At 47.7% G+C, this 21,930-nt stretch overlaps 1 protein-coding gene across 1 annotated transcript; it reads left to right on the top strand.

The window, feature by feature from the left end:
• Positions 1-4,238: 4,238 nt before the first annotated feature.
• On the top strand, positions 4,239-20,102 carry MTURN (maturin, neural progenitor differentiation regulator homolog). The gene is made up of 3 exons (XM_068405157.1): positions 4,239-4,400; positions 10,370-10,492; positions 17,032-20,102. The coding sequence occupies exons 1-3, from the start codon at positions 4,239-4,241 to the stop codon at positions 17,140-17,142; spliced, it is 396 nt and encodes a 131-aa protein (XP_068261258.1). The 3' UTR covers positions 17,143-20,102.
• The last annotated feature ends 1,828 nt before the right edge of the window (positions 20,103-21,930 follow it).

Here is a 21,930-nt window from a genome sequence, read left to right on the forward strand (position 1 = left end):
GGTGCTCTTCACTTCCTCACTTGAGCACAGGGCTGTTGAGTTTCCAGTATTCTAGACCATGCTCATCACCAGGCTTCTCAGAGGCAAGGGCTTTTGTAAAGGTAACTCCTGGGAGCCAGGTACCTGATACTTTAAAAACCTTCCCCTCCACACCTCCTCCAATCCATGCAAATAGCAGAAAATTGGTTTATCCACTCAACCCTCATGCTGTCATTCACCCTTGACCTGACAATTTCATTTCTGGGAAGGTGGAGAACCTGCATAAAACCAGATGTCACCTGTAAAATGCCAATATTTATATTTCTGATTCAACTAGCATGGCTGTGGCAGTGGACGTGGTCTCCCTTCCTAATACTCTCCATATGCTCTTCAAAGTGAAATGTGATTTCCAGTAGGTGATAGTTACTGGCTAGTGGCATCCCTCTGAAATGACCTAGGAACATTTCCCTGACCTCGCGGTGGCCTGGGTCAGGGCGATGGAAAGCACCAGAGCTGCTGTTTCCTGGAGGGAGATGGAAATGGAAGTGCGTCCCGGCAGGGCAGGGGGAAATACCTTCCCTCTGGTGCGGTTTCCCTTCTGCAAGCCCTCCTTGCCACAGCAGACAGCTTCTTGACCTCCCCTCTCCTCCTCTCCCAAGAAGACAGCTGCTTCCCTTACGTGCCCATCCTTCAGGGCACAGATGCTCATGGGTATTTGGAGCAAGTCGGAAGCAAAACCATGCGTGTGATTGTATACAGTGTTTTGGAGAAGCTGAGGCATAGTACAGCACTGCTGACCAACTATGCGTCTACTCGAACGAGCAGCGAGTGCTTCTGCTTTTGACTTGCAGAGAGGCAGGAGGGTGCCACGGGCACTGCGTCCACCTCGCATCTGTGTTGCCATCCCTCGGCCCCTGGCATCGGCGCGATGGCCAGGGCCACTGAGCCTGGCTTGATCTGCAAGCAGCACTTCTGCAGGTTGCCTTCCAGCATTGACAAAATCACTGCCCTTTACCGGGTTTTTTTTATATTCTGCTTTTGGGGTACACGTATAAGGGCGAAGAGACTCATCGCATGTAAATAAACAAATAAGCACGGCTGTCTGGTTTGACTGGCTACACTTTGTCAGACGTGACAAAGGATTTTGCGGCGTGTGCTGCAATAAGATATTTAAAATCTCATTCAAAAGCTGTCAGCTTCCCTACCCCACGGAACGGAGATAACGAACAGCACATACTTCAAAGCGACGTTTTAAGGACTAAAAAGACATTCACGCAGGGCTTTGAAAATGCACATTAATCACAGGTGTTAACACCGAGACCTTGTTTATTCGAAATTGTGGCTGCTTGCAATGCAGCCTTGACCCCCCCTTGCTGCCACGGACCAGGGCGCTGCTGGCCGGGAGGATGCAGCTGCCCACCTCGGGCGGCCCCAAACCCGGCTGCCAAACTGTGCATGGCCCCGCCAGCGAGAGGGAAGGCCAAGGCTTCACTCCCACTGCCGTATCCTTAACCAGCACCGACACCATCTTTGGGGAGGACAGAAAACAAGACCGGATCTTGGGGAAGCGCAAAGAGACAGCAGGATTGGGGTCGACCTTGACAGCTGAGCACTGTGGCGGGGGAGATGTCTGCCTGGGTGGTGGCACCCTGCCCACTGGTTGCAGGCAAGCCAACAATGTCACGTTTTAGGAGCAAGGGCTGTATTTTTCCATGTCCTATTTTCATGCTAATTATGTAAACACATTTGGAAAAAAACTCCACCAAGCACCGGTCACTGAAAGAGTGTTGAAGTTGCAAAGCCCTGCACGGGACTCACAGCCTTGCCAGCCCCTGGAGCCCCGACAGCCTCTGGTTGTGTTTGGGTTTCTGCAGGACCCCTGCCTCCTTCGGAAAATGGCAAGTGTTTAGGACTGCCTTTCTAGCTGGTCAGGACTCACCACTCTGGCCCCAGGCTGCCTGCAAAACCACAGATCCTCCATGGGTGCCCCCATGAGGCTCCCCTACCACCACTGATCGCTTTGTGGGTATTGCTGCACCCATCTCCCCAGGCCTGGGCAGTAGGTAGGAGATCGACATTACCTCATTTTCTCCTGGCAAAGGGAGGTGTGGTGGGAACAGGGTAAGTACCTACAAGAGCACCCCCAGGTTCTGGGATCTGAGGCACCTGGGCCAGGAGTTGTGGAACATTTGTCATTTTTACCACACTTTGCACAGTCAGAGCACAGCTCCAAGTGCAGTGAGGAGTGCTCAGCATTTGCCACTCTAATAGCACCCCAGGAATGAGGGCAATACCCAGAATATCCACATGGAACAAATGAAACACCCTTTGGTGGAAAAACCAACAGGCAATCGCATCCCACATGCACAAAGGGGCCGAGTTGCACGAGCACTCACGTCGCTGGTATTTCCTGATACTTCAGTGCTCAGCTCCAACGCCAGTGGAGGTTTTTCTCTGTGGTATCATTAGTACCGAGCTCCGCTGGACCTGTGCCCACAGCTAGGCTAAGTGGGGGGCAGGATGATGACCGTGGGGCCGAGCAGAGCAGCGTGGGTGCTCACAGCGTGCCCCAGGCTAGCCAGAGGCAGGGTGGATGCCTCCTTGCCGCAGCCTTGCTGGCGCTGCCCTGCTTGGCCTCATCCCCTCCGCAGCTTGCAACCTCACCAGTTACTTTGGCCCCAGTTGAATTATTTGTGCACCAACTATAATATGTACAACAGGAGTGTACGATGTGTAACACAGACCCCTTCAGCTGGGCATTTGGTACCTGTGGTGGAAATGCAGTTAAACATTGCTCTGGAGACAAGTAACAGCCGCTGGACATTGTGTGGCCTTTGTCCTTGAAAACTCTCCTATCTGCTGCCACGTATGGCCTCTGTGCTATCTGGTCACCTCCATGAGATCCTGGGCTTCCAGCCAACAATCCACCCAGGTCTGTGGGGATTTGTTTTCCTTTGTGGCACAGTAGACATCGATGCAAATCTAAGGCCCTTTACAAATGCAGATCAGCTCTCGTATCTCATATGCTTTGCTAGACATACAGATAATGACTTGGGATATGCTAGGAAGGGTAATATGATCCTTACTGCAAATCCATTGGTCCTCAGCATCGTTGAACACAAACCATAAAGCTTTCCAGCTTCACGGGGTCAATCTGTCTGTGTTTAGACAGCCCAACATAGAATTGTAGAATCACAGAATCATAGAATCATGGAATGGTTTGGGTTGGAAGGGACCTTAAAGATCGTCTAGTTTCACCTCCCCTGCCACAGGCAGGGACACCTTTCCACTAGACCAAAGCCCCATCCAACCTGGCCTTGAACACTACCAGGGAGGGGGCATCCACAGCTTCTCTGGGCAACCTGTTCCAGTGTCTCACCACCCTCACAGTAAAGAATTTCCTCCTAATATCTAATCTAAATCTACCCTCTTTCTTTTCTCTTTACTGGAGCGTCTCTCTTACGAGGAAAGGCTGAGAGCTGGGTCTGTTTAGCCTGGAGAAGAGAAGACTGAGGGGGGAATCTTATCAATGCTTACAAATACCTTAGGGGCAGGTGTTGAGAGGATGGGGCCAGACTCTTCTCAGTGGTGCCCAGTGACAGGACAAGGGGCAACGGGCACAAACTGAAACATGGGAAGTTCCATCTCAATAGGAGAAAAAACTTCTTTACTTTGAGGGTGGCAGAGCACTGGAACAGGCTGCCCAGGGAGGTTGTGGAGTCTCCTTCTCTGGAGATATTCAAAACCCACCTGGATGCAACCCTGTGCAACATGCTCTGGGTGAACCTGCTTTGGCAGGGGCTTGGACTAGTTGATCTCCAGAGGTCCCTTCCAACCCCAGCCATTCTGTGCTTCTGTGAAATAAAGTGAAGAATTTGAGTTTCTGCTGGTGTCGGTGGCTTTTTGGAACTTCCTTCTGTTCAGCCCTGTACGAAGGCAGCTGTTGGGCTTCATTTCGTGTTTTTAATAGATTTGCTTTTTTCCCCCCAAAATCACGAACTTAGCAGTAACGCTCTTTGAAACTGTTTCACGGCTCTGCCGGGGTTGCTGCTCCCGAGTTGCCGGAAGGCGCCAGGTCAACCCCTGCACCGAACCCCCCCTCCCGGGCCGGCGGCGGGAGCCCGGAGCGGGGAGCGCGTCGCGGGAGCGGGGGGGCGGTGCGCGCGGCGGGGCGTGTGGGGCGGCGCGCGGGGCGGGCGCGGGGCGGCGCGCGCGGGGTGCGCGGGCGGGCGCGGATCGCGGCGGCGGCGGCGGCGGCGATGGCTTTCGAGGCGCTGGCGGAGGCGGCGGAGCGGTGGTGCGCCCGCACGCCCTTCCAGCTCATCGCCGCCGAGGAGACGGAGCGGCGCATGGACTTCTACGCCGAGCCCGGCGTCTCCTTCTACGTGCTCTGCCCGGAGGCCGCCTGCGGCGACAATTTCGTGAGTGACCCGGGAGGGGACCGGGGGTGTGGGGCGGTCAACGGGCGTGCGTGGGTATCGGTGCGTGTTCATGCACGGACGCGCACCTCCCGCACCGCTTTGGGACAGCCCCCTCCTCCCTCCGTGCGGGTCCCCGGTGCTTGGGGGAGCACCCGAAGGGGGAGCGCCGGGCGGGGGGCGGGGGGCAGAGGACGGGGCCGTGCCCCGGTGGGGCGGAGGGATGCGGGGATGGAGGGCGGCGGTGCCGGGGGCTGCGAGGGCGCCCGGCGTGTGGGCCGGGGGTGGCGGGGACAGGGCGGCGGGGCGGGAGGATCCTCCACAGCGCGCACCACAATCTGCAAAATGGAGTCCGCTGCCGGTGCGGGGCGGCCCCGCGGGCAGGGCTGCGGGCAGGGTCCCCCCTGCCTCCCCCATCACCCCGGCCCGGGGAGGCTGCGGGCTCCGGGGGGTTGGGGTGGGTGGGGAGGGATGCGGGTCCCCCCCAGCTCCTCCTGCTCCCGGCGGGGGCTGCAGCTGCCGCTCCCCCCGCGGCCCCCTCCATTCCCCCGGGGCCGGGGCACGGCGCAGGGACGGGCGGACTGGCAGGGCTGTCACGGCAAATGGAGAATGGGCAGGAATAAAATGGAGTCTGGATGACAGGAGGGCCGCCCCCCCTCCCCCCCCCCCCCCCGCCATCCTCCCTGCCGCTGCCCCGGGCCCGCCGGGGCGGGGGGACCCGGGCAGGTGCCGGCCTGGCGCCGCCGCGTCCCCTCCGCGCCCCTCGCGGGGTTCGGAGGCAAGTTTGTGCAGAAAAGGCACCGGCAGAACACCCCGTGGCTTTGGGATGGGGAGGTGGGGTGTTCCCCTCGCCCCCAGCCCTCCCGGCGGTGAGCAGAAGTGCGAGAAGAGTTACCGAAAAGCGGCACCTCGCCACGGGGTTTGTAACCTGCAAAGCTCCAGCTCACTGCAATGAAAGGATTTTATTTTACTTTAAAAAAAAAATAGCTCCTAGCACAGACCGTTATTGCAGGAATGTTGTAGGTCCTTCCCTTCCCGGAGCAGCTTTCATCCCTCGACCTGCTTGACAAATGTGCATTAATTCCCTTTCCAACAGGTAAGTGCGGGTTGAACCGATTTTACAGATGGGTTCATGGAAACAAAGAGCAGTGAAGTGACTTCTCCAAGACCACAAATCTCAGCAAGCAGGACATTTATTTATTGTGTTGGGCAGATGGTCATGCTGAATTATGAAAGAAGTTATCTGGAGTTTAGTTATGCATCTGTCCAGGGATACGCGAGACCTTCAGCCGCAGTCCCAGCCATGGAAGTGGAGCATCTCTGGGTGTGGATTCTCCTGGTCCACGGTGGGACTAGCCCTGCACACCCATCTCCCAGCACCTATGAGCCTGACAAACCCCAGCGCTCGTTCCCTTCTAGAGATGTCTGTGCCCAGAAAGGGCCATGCCTGCTGGACCCTGAAGCAGGGATGCGTATGAATCCAGTGCTGGACTAGGCTAAAGCTGTGATTAGATGCTAATGATACCGGAAGTCGCAAAGAAAGCTCATTATTTTCTTAGACGTGTATTGTTTCTTTATGTGCTGCTTAATAATTGAGCGAACTCTTTCAAAACAAAATCTAGTCAACTTTAAAAAAAATCTTAAGCAGTTTCAGACCCTATTCCCGTGCTTCCAACACTGGCCAATTTTTATGGGTTTGCAACCGCACTTTCCCTTTTTTTTTTGGCAAGTATTCTCATTCCAGGGTTGCTGTGGGAAGGACTCCCTGCCCAAAGCTGTCAGTAGTAAAACTGAGCAAAAGGGCCAATTGCTGTCAAATGCAGAATGTAAACAGTGGAAAACTAGAGGCCGTGTTTTCTCCTGTCTTTTTTTTGCATGATTACTTGAGGCACTTTTTGTAGTAATAATACTTTTAAAACAGGCAGATAGGTGCCATTCTTAATTCTTTTCCTGTCGGTGGTGTCTCTTTAGCGCGATTAAGAACCACTAATGAGCTGATTCGCCAGCATCGTGTTTTGTGCTCCTAGTGCACTGTGGGGCTTCATTTCCGCTCCCAGCTTGGCTATCTTGTTTTTTGCAGTCTTTTTTTTTTTTTTTTTTTTTTTATGTTCCAAAAGATAAGTTTCCTTTCTATGTGCAATTCCAGGCTAAAGTTTATTTTAAGGAGACTTAACATAAGCCGGGGGGACCGATTCTCATTTGCACTTGAGCCTTGTTGCATGGCTCCAGTGACACAATGGAGTGTGAAAGTGAGTAAATATAAACAGAATTCACGGTGACACACTTGATGGCCTTTTTGCACCCTGTGACTCCTATAAAGGAGCCTCACATTTAATAAGCATCTGGTGCCTGGTATTCTTGTTCTCTTTCTTTACGTCTTCATTTCATAATAATGCGACTTTAAAAGCTATGTAGGAGGTGCTAGAGAAGTCCATGATAACCCACTGGTAAGTGGGTTATGAGCATGATTAACTTAATGATTAACAAATGATGAGCATGATTAACTTAAAAGAGAGGAAGAGAAAAACATGGAAGGTTGCCAAGATGCAATCTGGGGGAGAAAAACTCTGAATTTTGTGTAAAACCAGAGATTCCCAATCACAACCGTCATATAATTTTCATTTCCTGAAAAGATACCTTTGGGCTAGGTTTTTAACATGCGAGGGGTGCAGAAGACCCATCTAGATGCCTGTTGGCATTTTTAGTACCACCTGGACACTAAACCTCTCTGAATCAGCATTTTAAATAGCTGAACTACATATAATTTAGCTCCTGAGGCTCATGACGTTCTCAAAAAATTATTTGGGCTTGTATAGCCATAACTAATGAGGATGGGGGTTGCGATGCTGTTCCTTATAGTCTGTCATTTGTTTTGTCACTGTGTTATTGCTGGTATTCAAAGTAACCAATAAAGCAAATAAAAATATGATGCCACCTTAATGGAAGATTTTGTGTAAAATATTTTAGAACAGAGTCAGTGAGTCTGAATATTTTCTGCAAGTCAACTTATCCCCACAAAGAAAAAGTTTTGCTGCCATGCTCAACAAGCGGTCTGGTTAGAAAGGTGGTCCAGCAAGTTACTCTATCACCCAGCAACACTGAACATTCTAAAGGTGTGAGGGAAAGCAAACCCCTCCAGATGCAACCCTATGAATTGCTTCAGCTATGTCCTGTGTGTAGATGTTGAACTAAATAATTCAACCATGATCCTAGGTCTGCTGAGGTGGAAATTAGTGGCTGTGTGCTTTTGTAGTGACACAAAGCAACAGTGAGCAGAACTGGGCAAGCTTGGAAAACACATACTCAGATGATGAGGTTGATATTTTTTTAATTGCGCAGCCACGGTCGAGCACTGTGGCCCACCGTTTGCCAGCAGCCCGCTTCGCCCATTGCAAAGAGGTTCTCAGGCGTCAGGGTTCTTCCAGGAAAAGCATCTCCATATATGCAGCCTCACTGACTGCTCTAACTTTGTAAGTGAGAGCTGAATCCTCAAATTAGATTTGTTTTTATTTTGAGAGGCCAAAATTCCTTTTTGTAGGTTCCTCTGGAGATGCATGAGTCAGTGGTGAGGCTCAGTTCCTGCACTGCCTCGGTGCAGAGCTGAACGTCCACAGAGAACTGTAGATGCAGCTGAATATATATTATAACCCTGATCTTTATTACAGTTAAGGATTTTTCTTGGGGTTGGGGGGAAGATGAAATCAAGCCATCTCCGAATGAGATGCATGCACTAATGGCACGTGGGGCCTTTCATAGTGTGTTTGTTGCTACAGCCAAAGTTTTAAGTCTTCTGCAGTTGTGGAAGTTGTTGGAAGCCTTACTTGCTTATTGCCTTATGATGCTATGCAAAAAAGTCTCTTCAAAGGTTCAGTGATCAAGTTACTCGTTTAGGTTTTCCCCTTGTACTAGATCATCTTATTCTGTGCTACTGCTGACAAATTCGCACTGGAGTCTGAAGCGTGGGGTGCCGCTTAAAAAGAGACTGTAAAAACATGATAGGACAACATGGGGTTAACTTTCCCTGGGGGGCGAACTAGCTACTATTTATAAAAGGGCAGGGCCTGATTTTCATTTATGTGGAAGCTCCTGTGTATAGCTCTGGTAGTCAAGAGAAGCCACGATTTAAACAAAAATCAGGATGTTAGTGGTCATAATCATTTTATGCATATGAACAATTACAACAGGTTTAGCACCAGCCATGAATTGCCAAGCTGCAACATCCAGCTCTTAAGTTTGACTCAAAGATTAGGAGTAACCAAACAGTTATTGCTAACCCCAAGTATTAAGAAATCGTGGGCCAGACCTCCAGAATCTCCAGACTGTTCTTAAAATGTTGTGGTTTAAAAGTGTTCATTTGATATTTTAAAGAGGGTTCATTTGAGTTCACTTCATGTACCTTCTGCCTTTTTAGGCCATAGAAATCACAAAGTGAAGACATTTATTTATTTTTTTTTTTGTAAACAGAAGCTGAGATTTGGTTATATATTTATAGGACTACGAGGCCCATGACTCTTAAGATGGCATGAAGTACCATGAGACTTGTGGTATGTGCCTTTGAGAGTTGGCAAGACTGTAAAGAACTTATTTTTATTGCCAGACTGGTTAAGAGATGATTCTGGTTATATGGAAAGAGCAGAACCTACTCAGTAAGGCAGGGCTCTTTTCATAACAAAACATTTCACTATGTTTATGCTTGTAAAGTGCAACAAGCAGCAAAGAAAATGTAGGTCAAGTGAGGTTCATAGCAAGGCAGTTACAGTTTTCGTCTTAAAGACACAGCTTAGGTGATGTTAAATAGTGTTTTCTTTCATTAAGTGTAAAACTGCATCTTTGGCAGGTATTCACCGCTGAACAGGAAGGTGACGTGCAAGCCTTATGTTAAGGATTGAAACATCTGTCGTCCTGACTCTTTCCCTGAATGTTAGTTAAGCTTCAGAGAGACCCTGCTCTTCCCTTGTTTAAGCATAACCTAGTGTTTATAGCACAGTAAAAAGCTGCACGGCACTTTGGGGAAAAGAGCTGCTGTGCGAAAACAGAGGTGTAAGAGCTTCAAATGAATTTTGCAGTATTATGCTTCTCTGTGTAGCAGACTGCCTAGGACAGTCCCATGCACAAAGTCTTCAAAAAGAAGGTCTTTAAAAGTATGCATTAGCTTGTGCTGCCTTTGTGCGCAAGAAGCATTGTTGCCTGAGTGCTTCCACCGTTGCTCACCAGCTCCGTTTCAGACAACCTTGTAGCAGCAGAATAAGCATCAGTTTTGGGAGAGGCTTCAGAGCCAGGCTGGGGAACCAGCATCTCCAAAGCAAGAGCAAGACGAGAGGAATATCCCAAATGGGTTTAAATGTACCTGCCCAGGAAGAGAAGATTTGGGTCTAGGAGGAGTAAACCTCAAAACAGGGAGGGAGGTGTGAAGTGTCAGGATGTTGTGAGTGCCCAAATGTCTCTCCCTGGCTCTGTGTCTAACTGGCAGGTATATATTGCATCTTCTGCATTGTCAAGGGAATTGCACATCAAGTTCCACCTCCAGGGTCGCATCACACTTGCACTAACACCAGGAAGACAAAGAGATGTTTTAGGTCTTCATTGCAGTGCATGATGCAGAAGAAGAGGAAACCCAACATGACTTCCAGGTCTGAGCAGGGCTGATGTCAAAGGAAAACACGTTTACTCTTAAAATGCACGTGCGCAAGGCGTGCGTACCCTTCACTGCTGGTGCAGTCATAAGGCGTTTTCTCTTCTGGATTGATTTCCCTGCTTTCTGATGCATCATGTTAAGAAAATCAAGGTTCCTCCTCAGAAGCGTGGCTTCTGAAACAGCCTGCAATGCCCATCCCCAGTGCGGGTCTGAACTGCAGGAGGCCCAGTGTACTTTGGCAGATGTTAACAACATGTCACCTTATAAAATCATGTGGAAAGGCTGGAGTGAATTCCTGTTAATGCCTTTTCTTTCTTGTGTTGCTGTTGGCTTTCAGCATGTGTGGAGCGAAAGTGAGGACTGCTTACCTTTTCTGCAGCTCGCACAGGATTATATCTCCTCCTGTGGGAAAAAGACACTCCATGAAATATTGGAAAAAGTCTTCAAATCCTTCAGACCCGTAAGTGCTTCTTTTTTACTTCTAAACATTGACAGTTACCTGTGAGTTTTAATAGAATAGCGCTGAATGGAGCAAGGTGGTTTTTCTTCTGCAGGGACTTATATCTCCAGCCACCTGCCTGGGCGCAGGGGTGTTAGCACGTAAGCTGCTATCAGACAACTGGAAATTGTTTCTTGGAAGCCAGCTGCCTTTTTATTTCCATCTCTGCGTTTGAGAGGATGAGATTCCCGTGCAGGGTGGGAGGCCAACTGGTGTGGCAGCCGGCGGTGGCGGCTCCCCAGCTGTGCAGGGGCTCGCATCCTGCTGATGCAGCGCTGACTCCGAGGAACGGGATGCGAGTCAGCGCAGCAGGACTTTGTGGCAGAGTTGTTTCCTGGCACTGGAACTGGGGAGTTTTGCAAGGATCTGAGTAGCAAGAGTAAACCTCTGGGAAGCTGGAAGTGCAGTCTCTCCTCTGAGTGGTTTGTTTTATTTTAGGGTTGGCTTTTTTTTCCCCCCAAGTGGTCCAGATTTTGCTGTTAGGGTAGCTGCCACTTGGTATTTGCAAACGCCAGTTTTGTCACTGCTTGAGAAGAAGTTGGAGCAGAAGCTGAGTTTTGTGGGGAGGGGGCTTGTATTTTTCTGTTTTGCTGCTACTCAGCTTTCTCTGTCCTTGTTTAACACTAAGATTTGGGTCAAAGCCTGGGTTTCGTCAGGGTGAGGTGACTTAGTTTGGCTGTTGTTCTTCATTTTTGCCAAATCCTCCCTTTGCACAGCCTCTCCTTTTGAGTGCCTTGGGCTGGGTAAGGGGCTGGTGCAAAGCAGAGCAGAGGGGTTCGTTGCTGGAGCCATGCTCCCGTGATGTCCGTGGAAAAGCTGACCGATAGACGTTTTTATACTCAACTGAAAATGTAGCCCTTTTTCCCTCCTCTCTTTTTCTGGCTGACTAATCGAGAAGACTGAAAACGTTTCCCAAGTATTTAGAGCGAAAGGGAGGGCCTGGAGCGCTGATACGAAAACACTGGCCCTCCCGGTGTTACACCCTTGCATTGCCTTGCTGTGGACTGCCACAGCTGGTCAACATAAAAGAGCATCGTTTTAAAGAATCCTTGAGAGACTGGAAATAAGTAGAACAGATGCACACTTTTCTTAGAAAGGACTGGAAATCTGATCTGTCAGTACAGCTGCTTGTAATTGTGAAAACATACAAAAATATAAATATGTTTCCCAGAACAATATTCAGCTCTTGGATCTTCGTAGCTGTTTTCTCCTGCTCAGAAGAGCTGTGTCTTTGAGGAGACACTTCCATTGGTTTAACTAAAGAGGACTTCAAAAAGACTTAATTAAATTGGTACAGATCACTTATTTCATTTAAACCACATTTATTTCAGCATAGCTTAAGTTACTGAGAAATTGGCTTCAGTCAAACCAAGTTAAGCTACTCTTCAGAATAAAAAGGTTCAAAGCAAGGGGAACCATTATGCTCACTTAGTCTGGGCCCTTTGTTAATACCTCACATTTCACCCCATGATTCCCCCAACCGATCACATAAATTGTGGTTGAGCTGGAGCCTGTCTTTTCTAAAGACATCCGGTCTTGATGTAGAGTCTTCAGGTGACTTAAAGGATACAACACTGCTGGGCACTTTTCTCATCATTAGTTATGCTCCTGTGAAAAAACTCTTCTATACAATCTGCATTTTTCTAGTTTTGCTTCCTAGCTGTTGAATTTCATTACGCTTTTGTCTGCTCAAAAACAGTATCGTCAATTGCCAGAGACGTCTTGCAGACTGTAATCAAGTACCTCTTCGTTTTCTCCTGGATGTACCATAAAGATTAAGTTTCTCAGATTCTCCTTTGACCTAGTATTGAGAGATTTGCGCCAGCATAACAAAGCTGGGTTTATCATTTGAGATATGGTTGAGTGTAGACAAGTCTAATAAGGAATGTATTGACATCTTTCCCTTATTGTAATTAAATTGTAAAAAAAATAAAAATAGCACATGCATGGAAGTGAAGGCTGTTACAATAGATGTATAGAAACAGTTATTTTGCACTCTCAGGCCTTTGCCAGAACAAAAGCACTTTTCCTCAGTATTGGGAAATTATTTCCTTGTCATTATTTCACACTGTCCCCCATCCTTTCTCTGCTGGACCTGTCTTGCTAATGAAACCACCTTGCTGTCAGCTTGGAGGTAACAGTGCATTTGCAGGGCATTTCTTCTCCTCTATCCCAACCACGTCTGCTGTCAGAGACCAGTCTGGCAAATTTCAGTTTCAAAAATGGCAGTTTAGGAAAAACTGCTGCTGAAGGTCAGACCAGGCTCTTCTGAAGTGTCTGATGGTCCTGGCTACTCAGTCGGAGACACTGAGGAGGGGCCAGGTTTTTAGCATTGCTTGATCAAGCACCTTCTGAAAGTCTTTTCCATTTCAGTATTTCCAGCCAGACAGCCAATATTATAAGACAGTTCTGAAAGTCTCTGTCTGGGTCCTTTGAAGGGAAATGTTTAGTAGGAGACACCGGCGGTGCTTCTGCAGCTCTCCATGCCCTCGTGCATGGCACGAGCACCTGCCCTCCCTTAACCGAGGGCCCCCAGACCAATTTTTGCCCAGTAACTCAGCTCAGCCCTGCTCCCCACGTTCGTGATAACAGCCCAGCTGTGTCTCCACAGGCTTACCCTGGGGCTGCGGTGTGGGAAGGGACTGGATGCTCATGCCACTGGGCCCAGTGTTTCAGGGGTGGTGAGAGTGGGGATCCCCAGTGGCTGGCATCCCTCTCAGTGAAAAACAGAGATTTCCCTCTGCCCGCTGCTCTTCCCTGGGCACAGGAGGCAATGAGGGTGGTCTGGGGACTGCTCACCAGCCCTCGCTGCTCTCAGGCATCTCTCCATTATGTTTTGTGGGCATAAACACAGTGCCAGGGCAGGACATTTATTTAGACGAGGCTTTTAAAAAGTGTTGGTTAACCCTCGACAGTTAAACTGCATCTCTAAATCCTGCTCTAGACAAGGTCAAGCTGTTTCTTTGCTGAGGGTGGTGGGGGGCGTGTTGTCTCTACCCATTACCGCCTTCCTGGGCCAGTTTCCACAAAAGTCTGTGGTTTGCCTTATTATCCACTTATTCAGAGAGCACCCAAAAGTGCCGGACACCATGCAGGTACATGAAGTGGTATCAACAGCACTGGGCTCAAATACCACTATTTGCCTAAGAGCATCCCAGCTCCTCCAATGCCCTTGTCTCTCTGGTGCCAGAGGTGTCCATGCTGGTGCTTGTAAGCACATCTGCCTGGAGACTAAGCCCTTCACACTGGCATTCGACAGAACTACGTTATCTCTAGTGTAGCATCATGCAGACCTCTAAAGCTTGGTCTTGGAATCATAGAATCACAGAATCGTTTTGGTTGGAAAGGACCTTTAAGATCATTGAGTTCAACCATTAACCTAACACTGCCAAGTCCACCACTACACCATGTCCCTAAGACATCTACTTGTCTTTTAAATACCTCCAGGGATGGTGACTCCACCACTTCCCTGGGCAGCCTGTTCCAATGTTTGACAACCCTTTCTGTGAAGAAATTTTTCCTGATATCCAATCTAAACCTCCCCTGGCGCAACTTGAGGCTATCTTGTACTTGGCTTATTTTTTAGCGTGTTTCTGCGTCAGCTTTTGGTAGGAGGCAATGTCACTCTGCTTTCGTGAGTTTGCAACTTAAAAACTGCTAGGTTATTTGTATAAAATCAGGGAATTTTGAAAGAGTTAAGAAAAGAAAGACAAATTAAAAATAAAAAATGCCTGAGGGACATTGCCCCGACTGGCAGAGTTTGCAGACAACCAAAACGTGAGTCATACAATCCCGCAGCGAATGCCAGGGCTCCCGTATTGAGCTCACCTTCAACCTAAAAAGCCTACATCCGAACTGGGGAGTCTGCAGTGTAAAAGCCATTTATCCCATACGTATTTAGTTCATACACGTCCCAGCGACCTCTCCTTTACCTCCAGATGGGTAGTTTGGCCAGCAGGAATAAATAGGTGTAGTTCAGGCGGTGCTGCCGCTGCTTGTTGTCCTCCCTCCCTCCTCCCCACCTTCCTGTCCTCCATCTCCCCATGTGTCCCCACCTGGCAGATTTGTTCCCCTTGCCTATTTGGCTGATGGATCAGCTCTCTCTTTCTACACCTTTTCCTGTTTTACCTCTTTCCTCTTTGTTTTCACTCTCCATTAAAGTCCTTTCCAGTCTGCCATGTAGCTGGTACTTTAATATGTAAAGTAGATACGGACTAGATGCAGAAACAAGTGTCTTTGAAAGAAGATAAAGTGGGAGTCAGTCTAGGGTCAACTCAGGCCACCTTCATCATCTTATTTTGTCCTCATCTTTCATACTCCCTCCTTCTGCTTTGGACCAATGTTTGTAGAGCTCCCTGCACTTTGGACCCTGATCCTCCCTCCTTGGCGTCAAGATATTGGCTGATTTGACACTGCAGTTCAGAGAGCCATAAGGAGTTAACAGTGGTGAGGGACCGTAGCCCTGTGGGAAGTGGCAAGATGCGACCCCTAAAAGCAGGACCTGCATGGCCGAGGTCCTTGGTGCCTTGGAATATCCTAAAGTGTCTGTGAGAGAATAAAACTGCACCTCTCTTGGAGGAGCATCCCATCCCATCCCCATCCTTCCTATGCTCCATAAAAGCTCTAACATCTGCAGCATCACGCTGATTTATGCTGCACCAGGGAGAGAAGGGCTGGGTTTCCCGAGGACGAAGGGAGAGGGGATGTGTGAAAAGCAGGACGTGCTCCCCATCCTTTGGGATCGTGTATGTCTTTGTGGTTCTTGTGGTGTATGTTGTGTTTTCCGTGCTAATTTTGCACAGGAAAGGCTTACAGTATCCCATAAAATGAAGACTCATGTGGTTCATTTCCCTGCAAATCAAGGAGGAATTATAACCAGAGGTGGGCAAAAAAAACGGGATCAAAGCTCTTTCTGCTGGGTGATATAAACGGAGCAGTACACCACTCACATTTAATTTGAATACACCAAATCAGTTTAGAGAAAATAATACCAGTGGATAAGAAAGTCTGGAGGCCTTGCTTTTGCACTTTAAAAACCAAGTATTTTAATTTTAGCTTCAACATGAAACAAAACCCCCGCATCCTGAAAATGAACCAAGTAGCTTCACACTCATTTAAGCATTTTATTTGAAAAATATGTATGCATAGGAATATTTACTCTTTTGTTCTGCTCAGAAAACAAGAACATTTTCAACTTGGAGTCTCTCCATAAGTATTTTTAAAATGTGAAGGAGGGGGTTTAGTCAGCAAATTCTCCTTCCATTTCCCTGCTGAAGAAACCCTGCAACTAAAAAGCTGGTTTCCTCCCAGTGACAGTGAGGAATACAAGCTTCATTGGACCCAGAGGCTAGTTCTGTGCATTGTGTTTGTGTCCACTGAATAATTTTGAATGTCGATCACAGACTGAATTAGTTTAGATCCCTAAAAATCTGCCTGGTCACAGCCTTCTCATTTTCATGCTATCACCTAGCAAGTCTCGCCCTCCTCCTGATTTTTCTGGGCTTTGCCTCTTTCGAGAGCTAACAGCTGCATCACTCTCCACACAGGGTGTTGCATGCATCTGTGCTGCTCTTCCAGCCCTGGCAAGCTAAATACATGGTATTCGCAATAATGCCTGGCATATGATTTTGCTTTGTGGCTATTAATAGCTGCTAGTGTAGGATTCTAATATGAGATTTCCACAACAGATGCATTATTTTGACTATTATTTGGTTTGTCTTCCTGGCTTCTGTTGGCTTGGCAACCTTTTGGAGGAGAGGGGAAAAGTTCAAACATCGCTCTTTCCTTCTTTTTCTGTAGCAAACAAGTGCCGTTGCAGTGATTGGAGCCATCAGGTGGAGGCATCCAAACATTGTCCAAGGAACATGGGCTGGCAGTTCTTCACAAGCCCAAATCTACTTTGCAGAAATCTAAAGGGACTCGAATATTTTTGAGTTGAATACACAGTATTTCTCACTGTGAGGGCTTCACCCAGCGTGCAAGGCTTCGTCTGGTGTGGTGGAGTGAAGGGTTCAAGAGAAGTACTTAACATGGTGTGATCTTTAGGTTTTTAGGGACTCCTTGCCTACTCCATACTAGCCAGTTCTGCATGAGGATGCAGACTTCTTTGTCTTTTGTAGGGTTGCCAAACACAATCTTAAACCAAGATAACTACTGCTACAGTATTATCATGGTTCTTTCTGAAGCTCAACCACTGCCAAGTCTAAACACTCAACAATGCGTGATACGACCTCAGGGAAGAACGTGAAGCTTTTTGCAAGTGCTTTGCTTTGGTTTTATTTATCTTCCGGTCTCTGAGCACTTAATTTGGTGTGAGGATGCATTTTCAAAACTTTCTCTGTCACAGGAGGGAGAGAAAGAGAGTCGAGACCGTTGTGCAATACTATTATTCCAGGGTTTGAGGTTTTCAAGAAGTGACTCATAGGTGTTGTGTGAAGATTTGCAATGAAGCTGCACAAGTGGGTAATTTGCTATTACACAGTATTTTCTCTTCTTTGTAGTTACTTGGGCTTCCAGATGTTGATGATGATGCATTTGAAGAATATAACGCAGATGTGGAAGAAGAGGAACCAGAAGCCGATCACCAACAGATGGGTGTCAGTCAGCAGTGATTTTCTGAGAAGCTAAAAAAATTCTGAAGCCTTTGGTACCAGGTGGGGTCAGGTGGTCCCACATTAGCCTGTTTGAATTAGCACATCACACGGGGATATCTGGCTCCCAGGATAAAAGTTTTACAAAACGGTTTAAAAAATAATAATAATAATAATAATAATCTGTGATGAGCTTTGCTAAGAAGTGACCTGAATTTTGCTCCTGCTTCAGTGGGTTTTCTATGGAGTTGTCTTGGTAGCATTCTGCCATTATCAGTCTAGAAGTAGTTTTGTCGCTGACTTGTCTCTTCGATTTGTGTCCGAGAGTAGCGTTCGCTGACATGAATGTAGAGTACCGAGAATGTAGGAAGCGTGTGGTGAGAGTGGCGAGTCCTCACCGGTGACCTTTCCGAGGAAACCAGCGCAGAGAGCAAACGCGACCTGCGCTTTTCTTTTTAGTTCAACAGCTACGGTTTTTGACAAAGTACCAAACTTGGAGAGATTTCTCCTGAAAAACACTAGTTTAATAGTGGTTGGTACTGCAGAAGTGCACATGAAGGCTTAACAAAAATAACGGGAAGCAGGAAATCCAGGGGAGTATTGGTGCCAGAAGTATTAATGGTGTTTTACTGACACCTGAGTTTACAAGTGCTGGATTAATAACTGGGAGTAATTAGTATCAGCAGTACGTGTTATAACCAACCCCGGTACTCCAACACCATTTGATCCAAAGCCAAATGCTGCTTTCCTACAAATCAGTTAAAAAATAGCCATTGCCTGTCCCACTTCTGCATGATAACCAACTTTAAGCTTCGCTGTTTTTAATACATTGCTAAATTATTACTCAAACCTTGTGGCATCGTGAATTAAAGTGCAACTTAACTTTGAAGCCATAAGGGTATAAACCAGCACCTGGCTTTTAAAATTATGCTGGACCTGTTCCTAGCCTTTCAGCTAGTCCAGGCATTTACACCTTGTTGGAGGGGAGCTAAAATACTACTACTTTGGCTGATATAAAAACTAGTGAGGTTTTACTTAGCTGGGGACTTGCTCCCCAGAAGGGTTTGGTGGGGTCTTGATGTAAAGGAGAAGATGACCCCTTGTATTTTATACCTATTTTGCATAGATTTAAGTGACTCGGGTGAGTGCCAGACTGTGAAGATGCAGGGTCTCTTTATTTACTTGCCTTTTTTACTGAAAATATAAGCGGCAAAGGGGATTCTGTTGTAATACAGCTGTTTTCCACAATCAAGCAAAATGTTTCTAAATTTACTCCTTTTTTTCAATTTTTTTAAAATCGTGAAATGAAGGTCACATGCTTCAGAAGCCCTTTTATACAGAATTAGCTTTATAAAAACAAAAAGTGAGTGAAGAGAAGACGCTTGGACAACTCCCAGAAATAACTCACGCCATATTGGAAACCCCATTGTTATGACCTCTCCTTTTCAATAGATTTTTTTAAAAGATTTTTTTTTTTCCCAGGGTTACTTAAGAGAGTAAGTTTTCTTGGTGGTTTACATTTCTGATGATGGTTTGAGAGATGCATAGCACTTGATTTTTCCGATCTGGGGCAAAAGACCATCCGTAACCGGGACGACGTGTGGTACCTGAGTGTGCACAGAAGTGTCTGCAACACTGTAAAACTCAGAGTTTAAGAATACAAAAAAAAAAAAGTGAAAGAGAAACAGAGCTTAATGCAACTTTGTACATTCTTTCGGCATGCAGGCATAAACATGATAGTCGCAGCACATTTTTATGGACTAGTGACGTGAGAACCGTGGCAGTTCATTGTATAACACTGTACAGCAGCAATAGGCTTTTTGCTTACTAAAATAAAGTGTAAGACCAGTGGTTTCCACCCCGGCTTTAAGTCCCTAAGTTTTTCTTTCCTCTCCAGCTAAAACAGATGCCATAACCTTAAACAGAGCCTTGTTTCGGGAGAACCTTTCTCTTCGTAGCATCCAATCCTTTGGTTGCGGCTCGCACAAGTAGATCTTTTGGGGCTGACTTTCCTCTGCTGTAACGTAGCGCAAGACGCAATTGGCAGTAGCGCAAGCAGGGGGCAAAGTCCTGCTGTTCAGGTTTGCTGGCCACTTGCACCCGTTTGCTTAGGTGCAGGTGACTGGCACCCATGTGCACACCTGCACAAGCCCCGGGCACGGCTGCGTCGTGAGCTGGGCTGCAGGGCCAGCGTGGCTAGGAGATAACCCCGCCTTTGTACGGACAGGCAGTTTTCCAGCCAGATCAGTCCCACTATCTGGTTCAGCAGGTGGCTGCACAGACGAGTGCCGGCACAACAGCGGGGAGGGTTCAGGGTGGATGTGGGTGGTAGCTGAGGACCTGCAGCCGAAGGCGCCTTGCACCCCTTGCATGGCGTTAGGGGCTCGTGACGGAGGCGTGGACACAATCTGAACCGGCCTGAGTGCTGCCAAGGATTGACTTCCCAAGGCTCAATGGAGAATCGGGCTCTGGATGGCAGCGGGATAGGCAGAAGCTCATGAGATAAGGAAAGACTGTAAGATCCAGTGCTTGTAACTGCATACAGGAGGTTGTATCATGTGCTGCACTCTGCTGCCTTTCCCTGCATATTGATTGAATTGTTAATGAGCGGTTGAGCATTAATGTGATTACAAGCAAACAAAAAGCTGTTAATTATGTCGGTGTATTTTCTGTATTCACTAACTCACTTTTTCTTTGGAATGCCATATGCCGTTTGAGTGACCTCCATACCGGACTGCAAGTGCTGGACAGCTGGGGGGCCCTTCTGCAGCTCCTGCCCCTGCAAAACTCCCACTGAAGCCAGCGAGGTTTTGTTCAAAGGCAACCTGCAGGACTGGGCGCTCCAGGGGACGTGTGAGGGTTGGTCCTGCAGAGAACTGAGTGCTCTTGTCGCCTTTCACTTTGCTGGGAGACAAATGTATTGAGCTCTGCTGCTGAACTGAAGCATGACCAGGCAGCACTGAGAATAAACTGGAATTTTATACACAGAAAATCTAATTTACATGTGTATTAAATGTGAATGAGCATTAATATAGAATGTATTTTATCAAAAAATACTGATTGCTTACTTTGACCAAATACATTTCTGTATTACTGTGTTACTTGTTGCATACTTACCCAATGATGCAAGAGACGCAGAACTGGTTTAGTTGCATTACAAAGTATTTTTATGTTTTATTTGTATTTTATTTTTCCTTCTCTCCCACCACATATTGAGGTTAGTTGCCATTCAGTAATTAACCAGGGGTAGCATGACCCCATGGCTAGGCTGCCAGACTGAGACACAGGATTTGCGAACACATGCATAAGTGCTTGCAAGCCTGGGGACTCGGTGAGAAAATGTGGGTTCAGAGCTCGGCCACTGCCTTGCCCTGAGCATCGGGTGGATCTCAGCGGCTGGGAATTCCAGGCAGGCGTCCAGTTATGCATCCAGGCCTCCGTGAAGTTTAGTGGGAGCAGGGTAACTCCTTTGGAAGTCCCACCTTACGCCTTTTGTAAAAAGGGCCATTAGTATTATTTGCCCACAGGGGTATAAACTGCTCTTAGATCTGTGGGTGAAAAGAGGTATGCGTTATCATTGCCTATCCTCAGAGCAAACCATTAGTGAAAGGACACAGAAGAGTCTCCTTTCTCCTCCCTTGCCCTTCTCTCATAGGTATTTCATGCTCTGGCTAAATATAAATATACCAGAGCGGAGCCTCTTGCAGAACTGGCGCTTCTCAATATGAGTTGCATGAATGCAGTGAGCAGAGTGCTGCTTGGGGCGTGAGAAATACGTGGGATGCCAGAGAGAAGAGCAGAGAGATGCCGGGATTCCTGAGACAGCCCGAACTGTCCTGCCATGTATCTGCTTATTGAACCCACGCAGTTCATAAAAAAGCTGCTCTGGACATTACTGGGGCCTTGAGCTGGGTCATGTTTTTCTGTTAGTGTCCTGCCTGGTGAATGCATTGAGATGGTTGTGAGAGGAAGGGATGGAGAAAAGGCAAACTAAAAAGCCTTCTCCTTCTCTCTTCCCCAACATTATTATTTATGATACTGCATGAGTAGGTAGGAGCAGCAATCAGGGAGCACGAAGCTGCTTTATTGGGTGCACAGTAAAATCTCTTAAAAGGACTTGCTCATGAGAGAAAAAATTGGCAAACTTTCCTCACAAAAATGAGGGGAATAGCATACCCCTGAGCGTGATGACCTGAACCCTACCAGACTTCTCCAGCTCCACCTGCTGCCCTGGTCTGGCTTGTTTTCGAGGCAGTTTCCCTCTGTGCATAGTGCTGTGCCTTTGAAAGTCCCGTGCTTGTAAGAATGGCACTTTTGATGGGAATAGCTGGAGTTACTTTTACTAGACCAGTGACCTGCATGCTAGCTGCTGCGTTGGCACCATGTCCCGTGCAAGGTGTGCTGTGTGAGGTGGTGGCTGTGGGCAGCGGGGAGGAGTTTCTGCTACAGCATTGCTTAGTAGGTGGCTGCCCATTCCCTCTCTGGAAGGTGTGACATGAGACTGTGACAGTAGAAGTGATTGCAGTGGCATCTTGGACTTTTCTTCGGAAAGCTGCCATACAGGACAGATTCCCAGCCTCTTTCAACGTGTTTCCTGATCTTTCACTGAGACCCAGGACTGAAGTCCATGGCTATTTTGCTCACAGTCACCTTTAGCTGTGGTAGGAGGCAAGGTTACCAGTTCATCCATCCTTACCTTGTGTCCGTCCGTGACCTGTGTCCATCCTTACCCCATGTCCATCTTTCCCTCATGTCCACCCTTATCCTGTTACCATCCATACCCTGTGTCCATCCTTACCACATGTCCAT

Source organism: Nyctibius grandis, chromosome 7 (assembly GCF_013368605.1).
Source record: "Nyctibius grandis isolate bNycGra1 chromosome 7, bNycGra1.pri, whole genome shotgun sequence".
Classification (NCBI taxonomy): Eukaryota; Metazoa; Chordata; class Aves; order Nyctibiiformes; family Nyctibiidae; genus Nyctibius; species Nyctibius grandis.